Below are 16,326 nucleotides of genomic sequence, written 5' to 3' on the forward strand. Positions count from 1 at the left end.
CCCATGTTGCAAAACTCCTCCTGGGAAGGCTACACAACCTTAAAATTTTGTAGCTTTTCTGTTAGTTTTAAAATAATATATGTGGGCTTGAAAATAGTCTATTACTCTATTATGTTTTTAATAATATAATTATATGAATAAATGAGAAATTAAACTTTTATCTTATGGTTTTCTTATTTTATTGTGCTAATTCCGCATATATTATCTACATATTTGTGTTAAATTGCATACTCACCTACGCACATACACAATTAGTTGGGGATTTACATTTTCGGTACCTATTTTTATAGTAAGTTTTAATTTTCGTTCATGTAAAATAAAATTACTTGTTTTCATTTCTAAAATAATTTTTTTTAGTCCCTGTAAAATTATGACATTTTTTTATATTTATTTTGTAGGGATGAAAACAAATAATTTTATTTTACAAGGACGAAAACCAAAACTCGCTATAAAAATAGAGACCGAAAACATATTTTATCCTTTTAAAAATAATTACACTTTAATTATCCTCTCATTCCTTCCCTTCTTTGTCGATAAATATATCCTTCCATTCCCTTCAATTCATTGACTTTTTTTTTTTTTTTTTCACCATTGATTTGTGTGTATTTTCTTTTTTTTTTAATCGGCAAAATTTTATTAAGCAACTTTATCACAAGGAGTACAAGAGAAACAAAGCCCAAAGAGGGAAAATAACAACAACCCTCAAGAGACAAACCAAGCACACTGAGGCCAAGAAAGCTAAAAACACCATATGAGTGACTCATCCGTGTCAACAATTTAAGGACTTAATCATCCGAAGAAGGATACGTTGTTGGTGTGAAATTGAGTCACCATTTAATTTGTATACATCGGTACTGTAAACTTCTTTCAAACTGTATGTAATCAAACCACTTTCCACTTTATGACTTCATATTTCAGAGTTGAGGCGCAAGAAAAGTAAAACCTAGCTATGAATTGTTTTTACCAGCAATTGAACTTGGGTTCCCTCGAACGATTTGTCCTAGGGGAACTCATCGACCACTTTAAAGAAAATATTAATTTTAACTAATCCTTTAGTCACAAACAATTTTTATTTGTATGGTTTTTATAATAAATTACAATTAGTGTATTATAGTTATTCTAATATTTATTTAGAATATTTAGAAGATATATTAAATATATAACTAATTGACTAGTGACAAATGACAAATAATTGTTGTGTATATGAATTGTACGTTAAAACTTTTGAACACTCTTAGAGAAAAACTGTGAAAATGAAAAATAATGAAGTAGGCAAAAATTGTAATTGGTGTATTATAATTGTTCCAAATTTCATGTCAAAGATATTAAAAAACACTTATTTCAAGTAATTCATTAGTAACCTCGTGATGTACCCTAGGTGTGATCGACTACTTTGGAGTCGCGATGACACCATCTAATATCGGCGGTTCAATCTTTTGCTCTGTTGTTCGATCCTTCCTGACTGGGGCAGCTTCACCATCTATCGTCATCTATTATTCTACATCACCGTAATATTTTCTCGATCAATGATAACTTGTTAAGAATTGGTTCTTTTGTTGCCGTCTAACATACCCATTGTTTTTGTGTGCTGTTGGGCCATGACGACAATCTGCAGTTGGCCGTGTAAGCTATAGCTCCCTCATTTCTGGTGGCAAAGGAACGAAACTAGGGATGTCAACGGGGCCGGGAATGTGCCGGGGAAGCTTCCCCGTTCCCTGCCCCAAAGTGCATGTGGTGGAGATTTTGCCTTCATCACCGTCCTTACGTGGGAATATTAAGTTATTCTTTATACATATTCATACAAATATTAATGCAAATATTAGTTTAGAGTTTATTATTAATGACTGTAAGTCTCTTAGTACACATATTAGTTTAAATATTAGTGCAAATATTAGTTTATAGTCTACTATTGTTGATTTCAAATCCTTAGTTATACGTAATGTATGATTTTACGTTATATACTTTATTTTTATAATAATCAACTTTGAAAATTGTGGATTACTAATTGAATTTGTAGAATTAACTATTGAACTAACATAAAACAATAGGTTTAATTTTTTCAAGTAAGATGATATGAGTAAAATTGGAATGAAAATTACTCCATATGTTATAAGCTAATTGAATTGGTTTATCAAAATAATCTATAAGCTAGTATAATTTTGGGTTCTATATATTTTGGTCCAAGGTAGAATTTTGTGAAGTATCAAACAAAAGTAATATTAATATGTATGATTTAACATATATTCAATAAGTTATAGCCTTTTTTTCCGAGAATTTTGTAATTTTTTGGATATAATTTGTTGTTTTCTGTTTTTAAATAGAAATTTTTTGGATTGTTGCTCTGTTGGTCTTTTTTTTTTGAATATACATGTTGTATTAGTAATAATTTCATATATTGTTTGTTGTTAACTAAATTACTGGAATGATAATGAATTTTTTTCGATAATGCTAAAAATATTTAGCCCCACTGATAATTCATGTCTGGAAACTTTCATACATGACATTCTCTTGATCAACCAATTTTTTTCTAATCTTACATGGCATCTTCTAAGACCACATTTGCTTATCTGTCGTTTGGTTAAAACTCCTTAAGGTTTACATATCCAATTTTGGTTGATTTTGATTTTGATTTTATCTTCTTAATTGATTTGATCTTATATTATTAAGGTGAATTCTTCGGTACACATATTATGTGGATGTGTACCGGTACATCGCTGAGGTGGTTAACAAGTGGCAAATATTTAATGCAGATTTTGTTTCTTTATTATGCTTTCTATATTAAATCCTATTTTTTAATATTTGCAAATGCATCCTTCACATAAATGTAATCACTAATTATGTCCCACAATAAATCAAAACATGCATCAAATCTTTCGATCTAGATTTTCATTTTTTTTAACAAGATTCAAATATTTTAATATTATTTAATTTCCATTTAAAAAAATATTATTTAATATCCTATAAAATAATATGATTTTAGTATTTTTAACAACATTTTGATATTTTTTCTTTAAAAAACACGTATGATTTTAATAACTTTTTTTTTATTATTATTTCCTTTCAATTTTTTTAATATTAGTAGTGTATAAAGTTTAATATTTATTTACCGTTTAACAATTAATACATATAATTATTAAATACAATTATTTTCTTGTAAAAAAAACTTATAATTTTTAATATGTTTAAATATTTTATTGTAAGTCTGTTAATTTTTAGTAATTGGTAATATTTGATAGGGTTAAATAAGTTTTTTGCCTCTGCAAAATTACTAAATTTAATTTTTCGCATGCAATTTTAGTCATGTTGTTAAGTTTATGTGTATTTATGATGATTTTGCAAATATGTATAGAGCGTTATAAAATTTGGCCCATGATGGATTAGAATTAGAACTCAGACTATACGTTAACAACACATACAACTTACCAACAAGACAAATAATCATCTTGTTAATTGAACCTATTTGTTATTATGGGCCCGATTGAATTCAGCTTATTTTTTAGTTTATGAAAATAACTTATTCAAATAAATAAAATTTATGTTATTTTGATAAGTTTTCACCAACAAGAATTGTATCTTTATAAGCTGATTTCTCATAAACTACCTTGAAAAACTTATATAATATTGCATAAAATCTTATTTGTTTGTATTGTTAGATTGATTAGGGTTGTTCTACCTTGTTTGTTTGATCACGTTGTATTCCCGTTTAGGTTTTAGCCAGGCTAGGTTTAATGTCCTCCGGTCTCTGTATTTTTTATTTTTACTTAATATATTTTTCCTTTTGTCTAAAAAATCATTTGACCTAAAAATCAAATATCGTGCTCTTTATTTTTGGACAAACTTTTTATAATGCTCTATACATATTTGCAAAATTATCATTATCATAAAATACACGTCAACTTAACACCATGACTCTATCTGCATGCATAAACAGTTTGAAGAGATGAAAACACAAATTTTTTTTATGTATACGAAAAATTTAATTTAGTTGTATTTAACCCACTTTAATAACTCGATATCGCCATTATATTTCTTCAATCCAACCGTTGAATTCAAAGATCTTATTGAGTAGATCAACTCCACAAATTTTTATAAAAATTAAAAATATGTAGTTATGTATTCAGACCATTGAAATTCAACGTTTTTTTTAAAAGTTTATCGTACGTTCAATTAAAGTTGTCAAAAAAAGTATCAAACAATTTTGAATTTTTAAAAAAATTTGTGGAGTTGATCTACTCAATGAGATATTTGAATTCAACTGTTGGATTAAAGAAATATAATGCCGATATCGAGTTATTAAGTAAATCAATGGAGACTTACTCCTGGAGTCAATATATATATACACACACTAAGAATTATAAGTTTATTTTTACATAAAATAATATATAATTATATCTATTAATGGTTCAAAGGTAAATAAATATTAAACATTACAAACTAATGATATTAAAAAAATGGAAATATAAATAATATTGAAATATTAAAATCTTCGTTGGATGCAAAAAAAATATAAATTTATCCGTTGTTTTTTTTAAAGAAAATACCAGATGTTGTTAAATAATAAAAAATCATATATTTTACAGGATATATAATAATATTATAATATTTGAATCTTGTAAAAAGAAAATATTTGCTTAAAAAAAATTGAAAATTTAAGTTGAAAGATTTGATGCATACTTTGATTTATTGTGGGACATAATTAGTGATTACATTTATGTAAAGGATACATTTGCAAATATTAAAAAGTAGGATTTAATATAGAAAACTTAATAAAGAAACAAAATCTGCATTAAATATTTGCCACTTGTTAACCACCTCAGCCGTGTACCGGTACACATCCACATAATATGTGTACCGAAGTGGTCACCTATTATTAATCAATCACTACCACCATTCTCACAATTGCCTTAATTATTACACGTTTTCTATTTAATTGTTTTAATACTCTGTTACTAATTATATCATGGTAGGAACCAAAATGACAAATTAAGGAATGTTAATTAATATTGTATTCCACATTTCAGTATAAATATAAACAACTCTTCTGATACATTTTTTCCAACTTTCTCCCATCATTCATTCTTTCTTTTATTCTTCTGTATTTTCTTTCATATTTTTTTCTCATGATCTAATTTTTTTTCTCCATGTGATTCAGGTGATTTTTTATGCGTTAAATCCATATTGATCCATGATCCTAAGGACATAGTCGTTATTTTAGATGGAACAATTACAAGCATAATTTTTCATGCAACAAGAAACTCGATGCTAGATTTCAATAATTTAATTATGTCTATTATATAGAACGATTTGTAGTTTTAGGTTTAATGATTGTATTTTGTAATTTAGCCAATATTTATAGTTTGGGGTTCAATTTCAAGATCTCACGAGAAAAAACACTAATCATCACTTCTTATATAATTTTTATTCCTCCTCAAAATGATGCGGATGTTCTCTATAAGCATTTGTTGAGATGTCATTTTCTCACAACCTTTTCAATTGGCATTAATTCATGTACTATATTAATTTTTATAAAGTCAATTATTTGGCAATATGACGATTATCATTATAAATCAAATTCTAAAGTTGGACTTCATCTACTTTATTTGGCAAAAATTGTTATTTCTAATTTAGAATTTTTTTAATTATTTATTGTCGGTTAATTTACATTAATGTGCTCCACCAAAAAATAGATATTCATGCACATTATTGTAAATTTCTTAAAAAAAAATCAAATATAGAATAAATAAAATAATTTATTGACCAGATTATTTTATATGAACAATGTCTATATTCATGTCTTGATTCAACTGAAACATTAAATATGAAAAGTTTTAATTATTAATCCACTAATTTTTGAAATATATTTAATTAAACCAATACCAATTAATTATTAATATGATTAATTAGTATTAAAGTTTGGAAACAAGACTCTACAAAAAATAAAAAAAAAATTGGAAACAAGATCATTTTGTCCTATAATTTATCAATCAGATAATCATTATTATTATTTTTGACAAACACAGACTTAACTAATCATATAATTATTATAAAATTAATATTAAATGATATTTACAATTTCGATGTTCTTCCTATTTTGATCTTTATTCTAATTTCTGACAATTTACGGAGAATGAATATTTCACACGATCATTTTACAACATACGGGGAATGAATATTTAATTTACACGAACTTTTGATAGAATTTTACATGATTATATAATTTTATCCTATGTAAATAATAGTTGAGATGATAGTTCAGGAACATAAATTTATTTTCATAAAATCAAGGAAATTTGTCTTTTTCCCCAATTGTTTTTTAAATATTTTTATGGAAATTTTTTATTAGTTGAATTATCGATGTAACTATATATAAATTTAACACAATAATTATTTTAAATGATTAAATAATAAAAAAAAGTTAGAGTTGCGACTGGCAAAAAAAATAACATGGGAGTGAAAGATCACTCTTCACCCTGCTTCCCTTTTAAAATCACTAAAAAAATATTATTTTTTATATTTAAATAAATTACATTAAATAAAAAAATAATTTTTTAAATAATTAAAAAATCACAAAATGATAAAATTTTAATAATTTATATTTTCCATTGAACATTAACCCGTGCAATCGCACGGGTAAGTTAAACTAGTTCTTATAAAAAGCAATGATATGAAGAAATTGGGAACGGACGGAAGGGAGAAAGAACTTTATAAGCGGTGCCGGCAGTATCGGAAATCTATTCAATTTTATTATTTTTTTCTCTGTTTATTTTTGCTCTCTACTATATATGTAGCTACATCTCTATGAGATAGACTAAAAATTGTAGATAAATTTCTTTGTAAATTGACAAAAATATCGAAATTGCTATAGTGTCGGATGTAATGACCAGAGTTCGAACTCCGGTCTATATAAAAAAAAGAATATATATATATATATATATATATATATATATATATATATATATATATATATATATATTTGTCTCTATTTTTTTTAATACTATTATCTTCTACATTTTACATATATTTCAAAAATACACACACACAAATTACATTTGACAACAAATATTTTCTCTAAAATTTATACACACCGGTTAAATTCCGGTCCATCTCCGGTTGAACCTTTAAACAATAAATCAGTAGCCACGCTGGTTTAATGTCCGGTCCGGTTATTTAATAATATAAAAATATATAGTTGTTGCTCCGTAACACATATTTTAACATATATATTGCAAAAATAAGTGTAAAAAGTTATAAGAAACACAAACAAAATTAGCACTTCAATTATTATTTAGTATATCTCTATTTTGATAAACAATATGAGATCAACGGCGTAAAATATATAGCTAACAATGATATACGCAATTGCAAAGATTTACTGTGCCTACATTGTCACAACCCCCTTGACCATGATAATTACTAGCACATTTTTTATTGCACTCATTTGGAGTAGTACAATATCCAAGACCAATAGTGCAAAGTTTTGGTTGAACTTGACTTGGAGGAGTAGGGCACCCATAATAACAGGTACATAGGCCTAAGTTACATGACCCTTCACCATCACTATGCATAGCTTTACATCTTTGGTCACAATTTCCACGTGCACCACATCCTCCCAAAGGTGCTGTGCATGTTCCTTTATCTCCTTCCACTTGTGGTATCCCCATATTCCAACCTTGTAATAATAACAAATATTAGTGTCATTGTAAAAATATATATATTAGGGTCAATATCATATTGCAAATTTAAATAAATCAAATGTATTAAAATAAAGAAAAAGTTTCAATGATGAACAACATGGTATATATACTTACAAGCTACCACAAGAACTAGAATGACAAAGAAATGAGAAAAGTTGTGCTTTGCCATTTCAAAAGAAATAAATTTTTAGTCAAGTTTTTTTTTCTTTTTCTTTCCTTGGTTGGTTTTCATCATATTATTGGTATGTTATTTATAGACTCCTCAAATGTTGGTCAATATAAATTACAATGAAAGAAGAAAATCATTAATTGAGTTCAAATGTTATATAGTAATGTAGTGATTATGAGACTGAGCCCAAGAAAAATTAATGACAAGATTTTTTTAGTGAATTCTTCGATACACATATTATGTGGATGTGTAGTACATTGCTGAGGTGGTTAATAGGTGGCAATCATTTATTGCGGAATTTGTTTCTTTATTAAGTTTTCATCATTAAACACTACTTTTTAATATTTATAAATGTACCCTTCACATAAATATATTCATCAATCATGTTCCACAATAAATCAAACATGCATCAAATATTTTAATCTAGATTGTCACTTTTTTTAACAAGATACAAATAATTTAATATTATTTAATATCCTTTATAATAATATAATTTATTGTAATAGTTAATCTAATTATGTTGATCCGTTAGATTGTCGACATTTAAATTCATAAATATTTTCCACTTCAATTTGGTCAATTTATTTCCTTAGTTCTTATCGTAGAATTGGTAGAGACTATTGACCAAAAAAAAAAATTGGTAGAGACTTAATTATCAGTTCTTCATAACTAGGTTTTTTGAGTAACAATTAATCAAACTAGTTGATATTGAGACATTTATATTGTCAAAAATTTGAATCATACATGTGTCTTTCCAATTAGGTGGTATTGAATTGTTTCAGAGAAATTTGATTTCCCTAGTCACATTCGTTATGTTTGTATCAAAATTCTTTCTGCCATCATTCCATTTCGGGTATTTACAGAAATCATGCGGATGGTATCACAATCTGTTCGACTAACCATTAGATTATCGAAATTACAATGTCTAAGTATCTATTGTCCATCATCCCAATTTAGCTTGGGGACGAAGGAAAGAATAACCACCCCTATTTTTACGTCGGCTCGCCGGAGAAGACGGTGGTGGCCGAAGAATCAGGGAATCAAACTTGGAGAAGAAGGAATTTGCAGCCTATAAATAGCTTCACATATTCATTGTAAAATATAGACATATACATCGGTCCATCATTGATCAAGCTTATGTAAATTTATTCTCACATTATGAATAATATAACCCCTCTTGAGTGTTCACCAGAACAGTTAATAAAAGATTTTTCTTGCTATAAAACAAAAGTCAAGGATATTGTTGGTATTATGAAAAGGTCACACCAAAACTTTTGTATCATCTTTATATATAGGTATAGAGGTATAGATTAATAATAATACTACAATAAAGTTAATTAATATCACATTTACTAAATTATCCTAAATATTTCTAATCAAATTTCTAATTTTTTATTAAAAAATATACATGGGACTATTATTTCTGACAGATACATAAAAAATTGTATAATTTATCATTGATAATTAAAATCAAATTTATTCATTTAATAAGTTCTAAAAAAAATTGCGTCAAAAAAAGTTCTAAAAAAAAATAGCACAATAATTTCACTTATATTTAACAATATTATATAACAAATTTTTAAATATTTTATTCTAAACTAGCGGGCCAGGCAAGCGCGTTTCGCGCCAACCTGTGTCTAACTTATGTCCAATTAAAAAAAATATGTTTTGTGTTATGTTGAGTTTGGTAATAAAAGATTTTTGTTGCTAAAAAAAATATGTGCTTTATGTTATAGTATAGATATAGATAATTTTTTTACCATAATATAATGACAAACTTAAATATCGAATAAAAATCAACGACCCCTTGCACGGGTCTTTAAACTAATTTATTATGGAAAAATTAAATTAAATTTTGAGTTCTTTTTTTTTCCTTTCAATTTTTCTGTCAGAAGTTCATGGAAGAAGAAGCATCCGAACTCTGAAGGTAGGAGGAAAGTCTATTTTCTTATGTCTTTGAATATTTCTGGATTTTTTATATTTTATTTTTACTTTCCTAATCCCTTATGAATATTTTCTATTATGAACTCTATTCTATTATGTAGGAATTAAAACTGTATACATAATAATTTTGTAGGGATTAAATATCCTCTTTTTTATTTATAGGGATACCTAACTTTTTTGAAACATGTATCTAACCAAATTACTTCATAATGTCACTTTTATTTTTTTGTTCGTAAAATGTCTCTACAGGTATCTATTTGACATATTGGATGCACCACATGTAAAAAATATTAGTTGTCAAACTATTCGATATGTTTGTAAAAACAGATTTTCAAAATATTAGAATTTCTAAAGTCTACAGGAGATACATTTGCTGGTATAAATAAATTCTCTCACATGAAATGAAGCCATCAGTTGATAAACTTTTCTAGGCTTGTTTTCACCTAGAATAGGGATGATGATTCCCTGCTGTAAATTATTCACACAGTTTCACACTGTATTAAATCTGAGTCATTCGTTTAAGATTGAAAGGCTCTAATTTTATACACGGTTTTATGATTAAAATAATCTTAGCCACCGATTATAGATCGGACGTCTGAGATCAGTTAAAGCATGACTCATTTATTGCAGGAAATCCTATCCGGACTATGTTACAATTTTCAACTCCTGAAAACTAAGAAACCACAGCACCAAAAAATAAATATCATTACATATTGTTACATCTACAATTCGTGACTCTCAATACTGTTGATATAATAAACTACTTCTAAATAGTAAAAACAAATGTCTGTTAAGTGGACCTTCCGTATAACAAACACGATCAAATTAAATGTCAGTGGCGAACTGGTCCATCAAGATCCTCAAACACAATTCATTTCAAATAAACTTTCGCAGTAAACCTTCCTCAATGTTAAGGTTTCGTTCTTGAGGCAAATGTTTCAGCAACCAGCAGAGGGAATGCTATTGTTGCATCACAATGTACCTAATTTAGTGAAATAAAACAACTTAGTTATAAGGGGTAAAAGTTTAGAGTATTCATTTCTGACAAGAAAACAAGTAGCAAAAGATATAGGATATGTACCTTAACGGTTTTAGCAGAACCTCGTATTTTCCCCCATGAAACAGCCTCGTCTGGACGAGCTCCGGAATCACTTCCATCGAATTCTTGTGCAGTGTTAATAAAAACTGCATAGTCTGCACCATTGCGCATCATATTGGCATTGCAAATGTGATGTTTCGGAATGCCACCACCTAGAATAATCATGCCTGTTTTCCTAGGATTTGCATGTACAGCTTCACCGTTCATGGCCCTTATATCTGTTGCATAAATAATTATTTTAGCTATGATTCCAAATGTTTCAAAATCGCCATGCGATAAAGAGTAAAAACGAAAGGAGTAAAAACCTTGCACAATGTCCACAATCAGACCAGGGTTGTGGAAGGAATGGAAGTACAACATGTCGCCCAATGACCCATCGGTTAATCCTGGACAATAAACTGGAATATTGTTCTGTAGAACACCAAAGAAATATAAAAAATATTATATTATGTATAACTTTCTGGTACTCAAGCTATTATTAAGTAAATAAAAATCGACACAAACTACAACGCTGCATAATTTATGCAACACCATGCAGGATATGTAGAAAATCAACGGTGTAATGATGGAAAAAGAAAATAGTGTAAATATTTGAATCAGAAATGAAGTAGAGTCTTGACCTCATTCTTACCTTGTATGCCCAGTAAAGGTAGGAGCTTTCGTTGTTAATCTCTTTTCCCAATCGAGCTATTAACTTGGATGGTGTCCACAATACATTCTGCAAAATATGAAGATGAAGTGACAGGGAAAAAAGTTTTAAATGAAAACTGAAAAAGGAACCTCCTTCATCAGAGGTTCTTTTTCCAGCAGAATAAATGTATTCTACAACATTTTGCAAGACCACTAAATGTGACTTCAAGCATCGACAAAAACCCGAATGATATAAATTTTGTAACACACGAAAAGTATAAAATAAATACCTCATTATTTTGTTCTTTCAACATTTGATCAAAAATAGGAATAATCCAGTCCTCAAATTTGCAATAGTTGTCATTAGGGACCAGTAAATTACCGATTCGATTCAATCCTTTTGAGCGAAGATAAGCTCCAGGCAAAGAGAAATCCCCTTTATATGTTGGTGCAAGGCACTTTATAAGATCTTCTTCAATACCACCTGTAGTTGTAACAATTACATGAACCTGAAGAACATATGCAACAAAATTAATAACACAACTATCATGTCATTCACAATTAAAAAACACTTGCTTTAGTAACTTTTTAATCCAATAATTATAAGCTATATCATAGCTTCACAAAAGCCACCAGGAACTTCATTTAAGTACATTTCAAGTAAAAGGAAATCACAATAAGCAATTTCACTGTACAATATTTTATTGCTAATATACTATACTTAGTGTAACACGTTACCTAACTACAAACCAGCACAAATATATGTTATAAGGTATTGTGGATGTTACACTTTTCCCTAACTTAACGATGTACCTTTTACTAGCTCATAGTCATGCACAATCTTGTTTAACATAATTCTACACGTATAACAGAAGGCATCAGAAGGTTTTAAATGAAATTATCCAAATCCAACAACGGTTACTCTTGGGAAGAGGCCTACAAAAGACATCGATTAATTGGGTAAGTTGGAACAAAGTTGGCACCAAAAGAGATAAGAGGATTAGGAGAAAAATATGGAAATGTTTAATTTGGCACTATTGAGTAAGTGTAGGTGTGCCAAGGAGCAGAACACCATTTGGTATGATATTATTCATCGTAGATATGGAGAGGTGGTGGATAAATTCCTACATACAGAGGAGATTTTAATTGGTAGGCATGACTCGTTGTGGTGGTGGGATATATTATTTAAGTGGGAAAATGGATGATATCGAGACTAATTGGTTTGCTTATTTGGTTCAAAGAAAATTGGGAAGAGGAAACAAAATTAATTTTTGGAACGATGGGTTGATTTGAGATTGCAGTCTGAAGTATCTGTACCTGCAGCTGTACCATTTGTCAAGTGATAAACATATTAAAGTGGAGAATGCAGGGAATTGGGAGAATAACAAGTGGGAATGGAAAATGAAATGGAGCAGAAATTTGACAGCAAATGAATGCACTTCAACATCTGAAATGCTGCAGATTTTGTCTGGTTTTGCACCAGATAGCAGCGCAGTCGATAGCCTGCTGTGGCTGCATAATCCGGAGGAGGGATTCACAGTTAGATTGTGTTTTAGTGAGCTGATTTTTCTACAGAATGAAGCTTTAGCAGACACATTTTCTAAAGGAGATTAAGCAAGTTTGGGACTGTTCCGTTCCATCAAAAGTATGGGTGCGTGGACGGAGACTGTTGCAAGGTCATCTTCCCACTAGGTTGGATCTGTGGCAGAGTCGTACATCAAAAGTGTTGTGCGGTATGTTTTGCGGAAATTGAAACACAATCATTTGGATTTCACTTGAGTTAAAGTAAAAGAAATTTGGAAGCCTATTTTTTGTTGGCTTAATTGGTGCTCTTCAAATTGGGTGTGTGAGGAAGTGGATAATTTTTTAAGCTTTGCTCTTCCTCTACAAGGCAAACATGCTAAAAGAGTGTCCCACTTAATTTGACTTGCAACATGTTGGAGCATTTGGTTGGAAAGAAACAATACTCCACTAAATGGGAAGGTGGCAAACGTGAAGGAGGTGATTGACAACACAAAAAGAATATCTTATTATGTTGATTCTGAGTTCAGTTGATGCCATCAATACATCAGTGGGCGATACTGATACTGCATAACTCTAAAGTCTATTGCCAGGTGGGGATCTGAATGTGTTCTGTTTTGTTTTCTTATGGGGTGACATCCTGATTACTATGATACTGTTATTTGGGGGGGTTGTGGTGAGGAGGGTATGTCTATTGTGGTAGTTTCATCGTATCTTCTGTGGGAGTATCAAAGAAAACACAACCTAGATTAAAAAGAGAAAATTTACAATTCAAACACACAGGATGGGAATTCATCGGTATGACAATAGTAAGAAAAAGAAGCAATGGAATCTGTTTAGCAAATCTTACTCTTCCCTAGATGACAAGCAATATATAAGAAATTCAAGAAAATTAGCTTAGCAACAGTGTCATGTCGCTTGGCGATAAAGGACAGTGAAGAACTGGATGAAATTAGTAGATCAATGCAAATCAGAGCAAACATAGCAAAATATAGACAACATGGGGTTCTTCAATGCACAATGATACTCGTTTTGCGGCTCAAAACTCGAACATTCAACTACTTGCAGTTGCACACTAAGGCAACCATTTTAACTACAAAAGCTAACACTCCGACTTGATATAGCATATACTAAGGAGCCAACATCAAAGTTTGAACTGTTAAGATATTAGGTTTATTTTTCTAAGTTAGTAGTTTAGTCATTTTAGGTTTGATATATATTCTCTATGTAACTCTTATTTTCTGATGCTATGTTATGCAATTCATATTGGAATATTAGCCTCCTTTGCTTTCCCCTATTTTTTGTACCTCTATTGTTAACATGAACATCTAATCTAACTTGAACACATAAACTCCGTTTGATATCATCTAACCTAAAACTAAGCGATCATCAAAATTGTCTGCATCCAAAATGTATAGTATCCTAAAATCACAACTTATTATTATACTCAAAATAAAACCAACTCTCTGATACCTTAAGTGCCAAGAACACCTATAAAGTGTATTCACTCATATATTTATATACAAGTTAAATTTTATAACTTCTGAAGAAAAAAATTGAGATGTATAATTTCAACTACTACAATAAGGTAAAATTTCATAGTATTAGTTGCAAATTTCTTTTTGCAGATGACATAATATTTCCAAAATCACTTTTGTCCCTATGAGCATAGCTGTTGGTAGAGACACTGCAATATGCAGGAGCCGGTGTTCAAACCCTAGATTCCCAACTTATTTACATTATAGGGGTGAAATTCTGGCCACTAAGCTATTTGACCAAAAAAAAAAAACACTTTTTATCTTCTACCCTGAATGTGGAACAAGGATTTAGCAAAAACAGAAACCAAATTACATCATTCATCCTTAATAGCTAAAAACATTGGAAAACAAGAAACAAGAAACAGAGGAAACATACTCACCAAGTGATGCTGACAAAGGAACCGAACAACATCTCTAACACCAGAAGATATGAGATTAGAAGTAAAACCTAAAAACACTTTACATGTAACAGATTTCCGGTAATTCAAATCTTTCTCTTCTTCACTGCAATCTTCTGTAACAGGTTCATCAATCAACCTCCAATCTAGCTTCAATGTTCCAAAAAAACGTAAAGATGAAAACTTGATAAGCAAAAAGTGAAGAAAAACTAAAAACAATGTAATGGGTTAGTTTAGAAAAGAACCATTTGATTAACGACATTGATGGCATCAGCGAGGTTAGAAGCTTGGAATCCAGTTGTGAGCATGGATTTGAGAAGGTTTTGATAATTGACGCCATTGTTGAAGTCATAACCTTCGATTTTGAGATGTTTTCCGTTAAGGTTTTCTGATTGTTTGAAGACTGTGGAGTGAACTGATGCTATAACTGTGTCTTCTTCCTTTGAATCGCTCATTTTCTTCCTCTGTTTTTCTCTCTCACTCAAAAAGTCTCGAGAAAGAGTAGAATTCAAGTGGAAAAATTTACGGCACACAAGAAATTAGGAATGAACAGCATTTTTTTTTAAGCATGATATTGCGTTTCTACGGTCGTAACCTAGTTAGTTATTATGACTAATATCCGCGAAGGAATATGTTGGACACACAAATGTCGCTTCTGCCTTTCAGAAATCAAACTATATATTTAAGGACGAGACATTTGTCATTTGGACTAATTCATTGTTTATCATTTAAATATCCTCTTATTATTAAAAAGAAAAAAAAATTGAGTTTTTTTTTTTTGTGTAAACCGGGTATCTATTGCATGTAACTGCAGAGACTAATCACTCGAGCCTTGTGAGACCCAAATAGGTGGTAAACTCTCCCCAAGAGTTTTAACACTGCTGCATGCCTAAGCCAAGGATCGAACCAAAGACCTTGGTTAAGCTAGAAGAGATCCGCACTATCTCATCTAAGTGCTCTTAGGTAGAAAAAATTGAGCTGAAGTGCTATACATTAGAATAATTCTAATGTACCGCTACATTAAATCGTTAAATTGATAAATTCGTGATTATTTTTATCAATTAAAAAATTATTAGCCGATTATCGTATTTTAGAGATAATAATATCACAATAAAAAGCACAATTTCACGATTTATAAGCATTACGCTGATTTTTTTTTTAAAAAAAAAAATCAATATAGACTCTTTATAAGGAATAAAAATTCGAAAATATCAATTTATAGTTTTGACAATTTTCATAAATAATATTTGTCGGTACATTAAAAATTATCAAATGTACCATAGAATTTCCAAAAAAAAAAAAATTGTTACTATCCTTGAAATTGTAAAAAATG

General features: G+C 29.4%; 1 protein-coding gene across 1 annotated transcript; it reads right to left on the bottom strand.

Moving 5' to 3' along the window:
- Positions 1-10,474: 10,474 nt before the first annotated feature.
- LOC123908457 (deoxyhypusine synthase-like) lies at positions 10,475-15,650 on the bottom strand. Its single transcript, XM_045959101.1, has 7 exons — positions 15,239-15,650; positions 14,976-15,143; positions 11,827-12,045; positions 11,538-11,624; positions 11,212-11,317; positions 10,889-11,124; positions 10,475-10,789 (listed from the first exon to the last, which is right to left on the bottom strand). Exons 1-7 carry the CDS (start codon positions 15,446-15,448, stop codon positions 10,718-10,720), a joined length of 1,098 nt encoding a protein of 365 aa, XP_045815057.1. The 5' UTR covers positions 15,449-15,650; the 3' UTR covers positions 10,475-10,717.
- Positions 15,651-16,326: the final 676 nt, after the last annotated feature.

Source organism: Trifolium pratense, linkage group LG2, assembly GCF_020283565.1.
Source record: "Trifolium pratense cultivar HEN17-A07 linkage group LG2, ARS_RC_1.1, whole genome shotgun sequence".
Taxonomy (NCBI): Eukaryota; Viridiplantae; Streptophyta; class Magnoliopsida; order Fabales; family Fabaceae; genus Trifolium; species Trifolium pratense.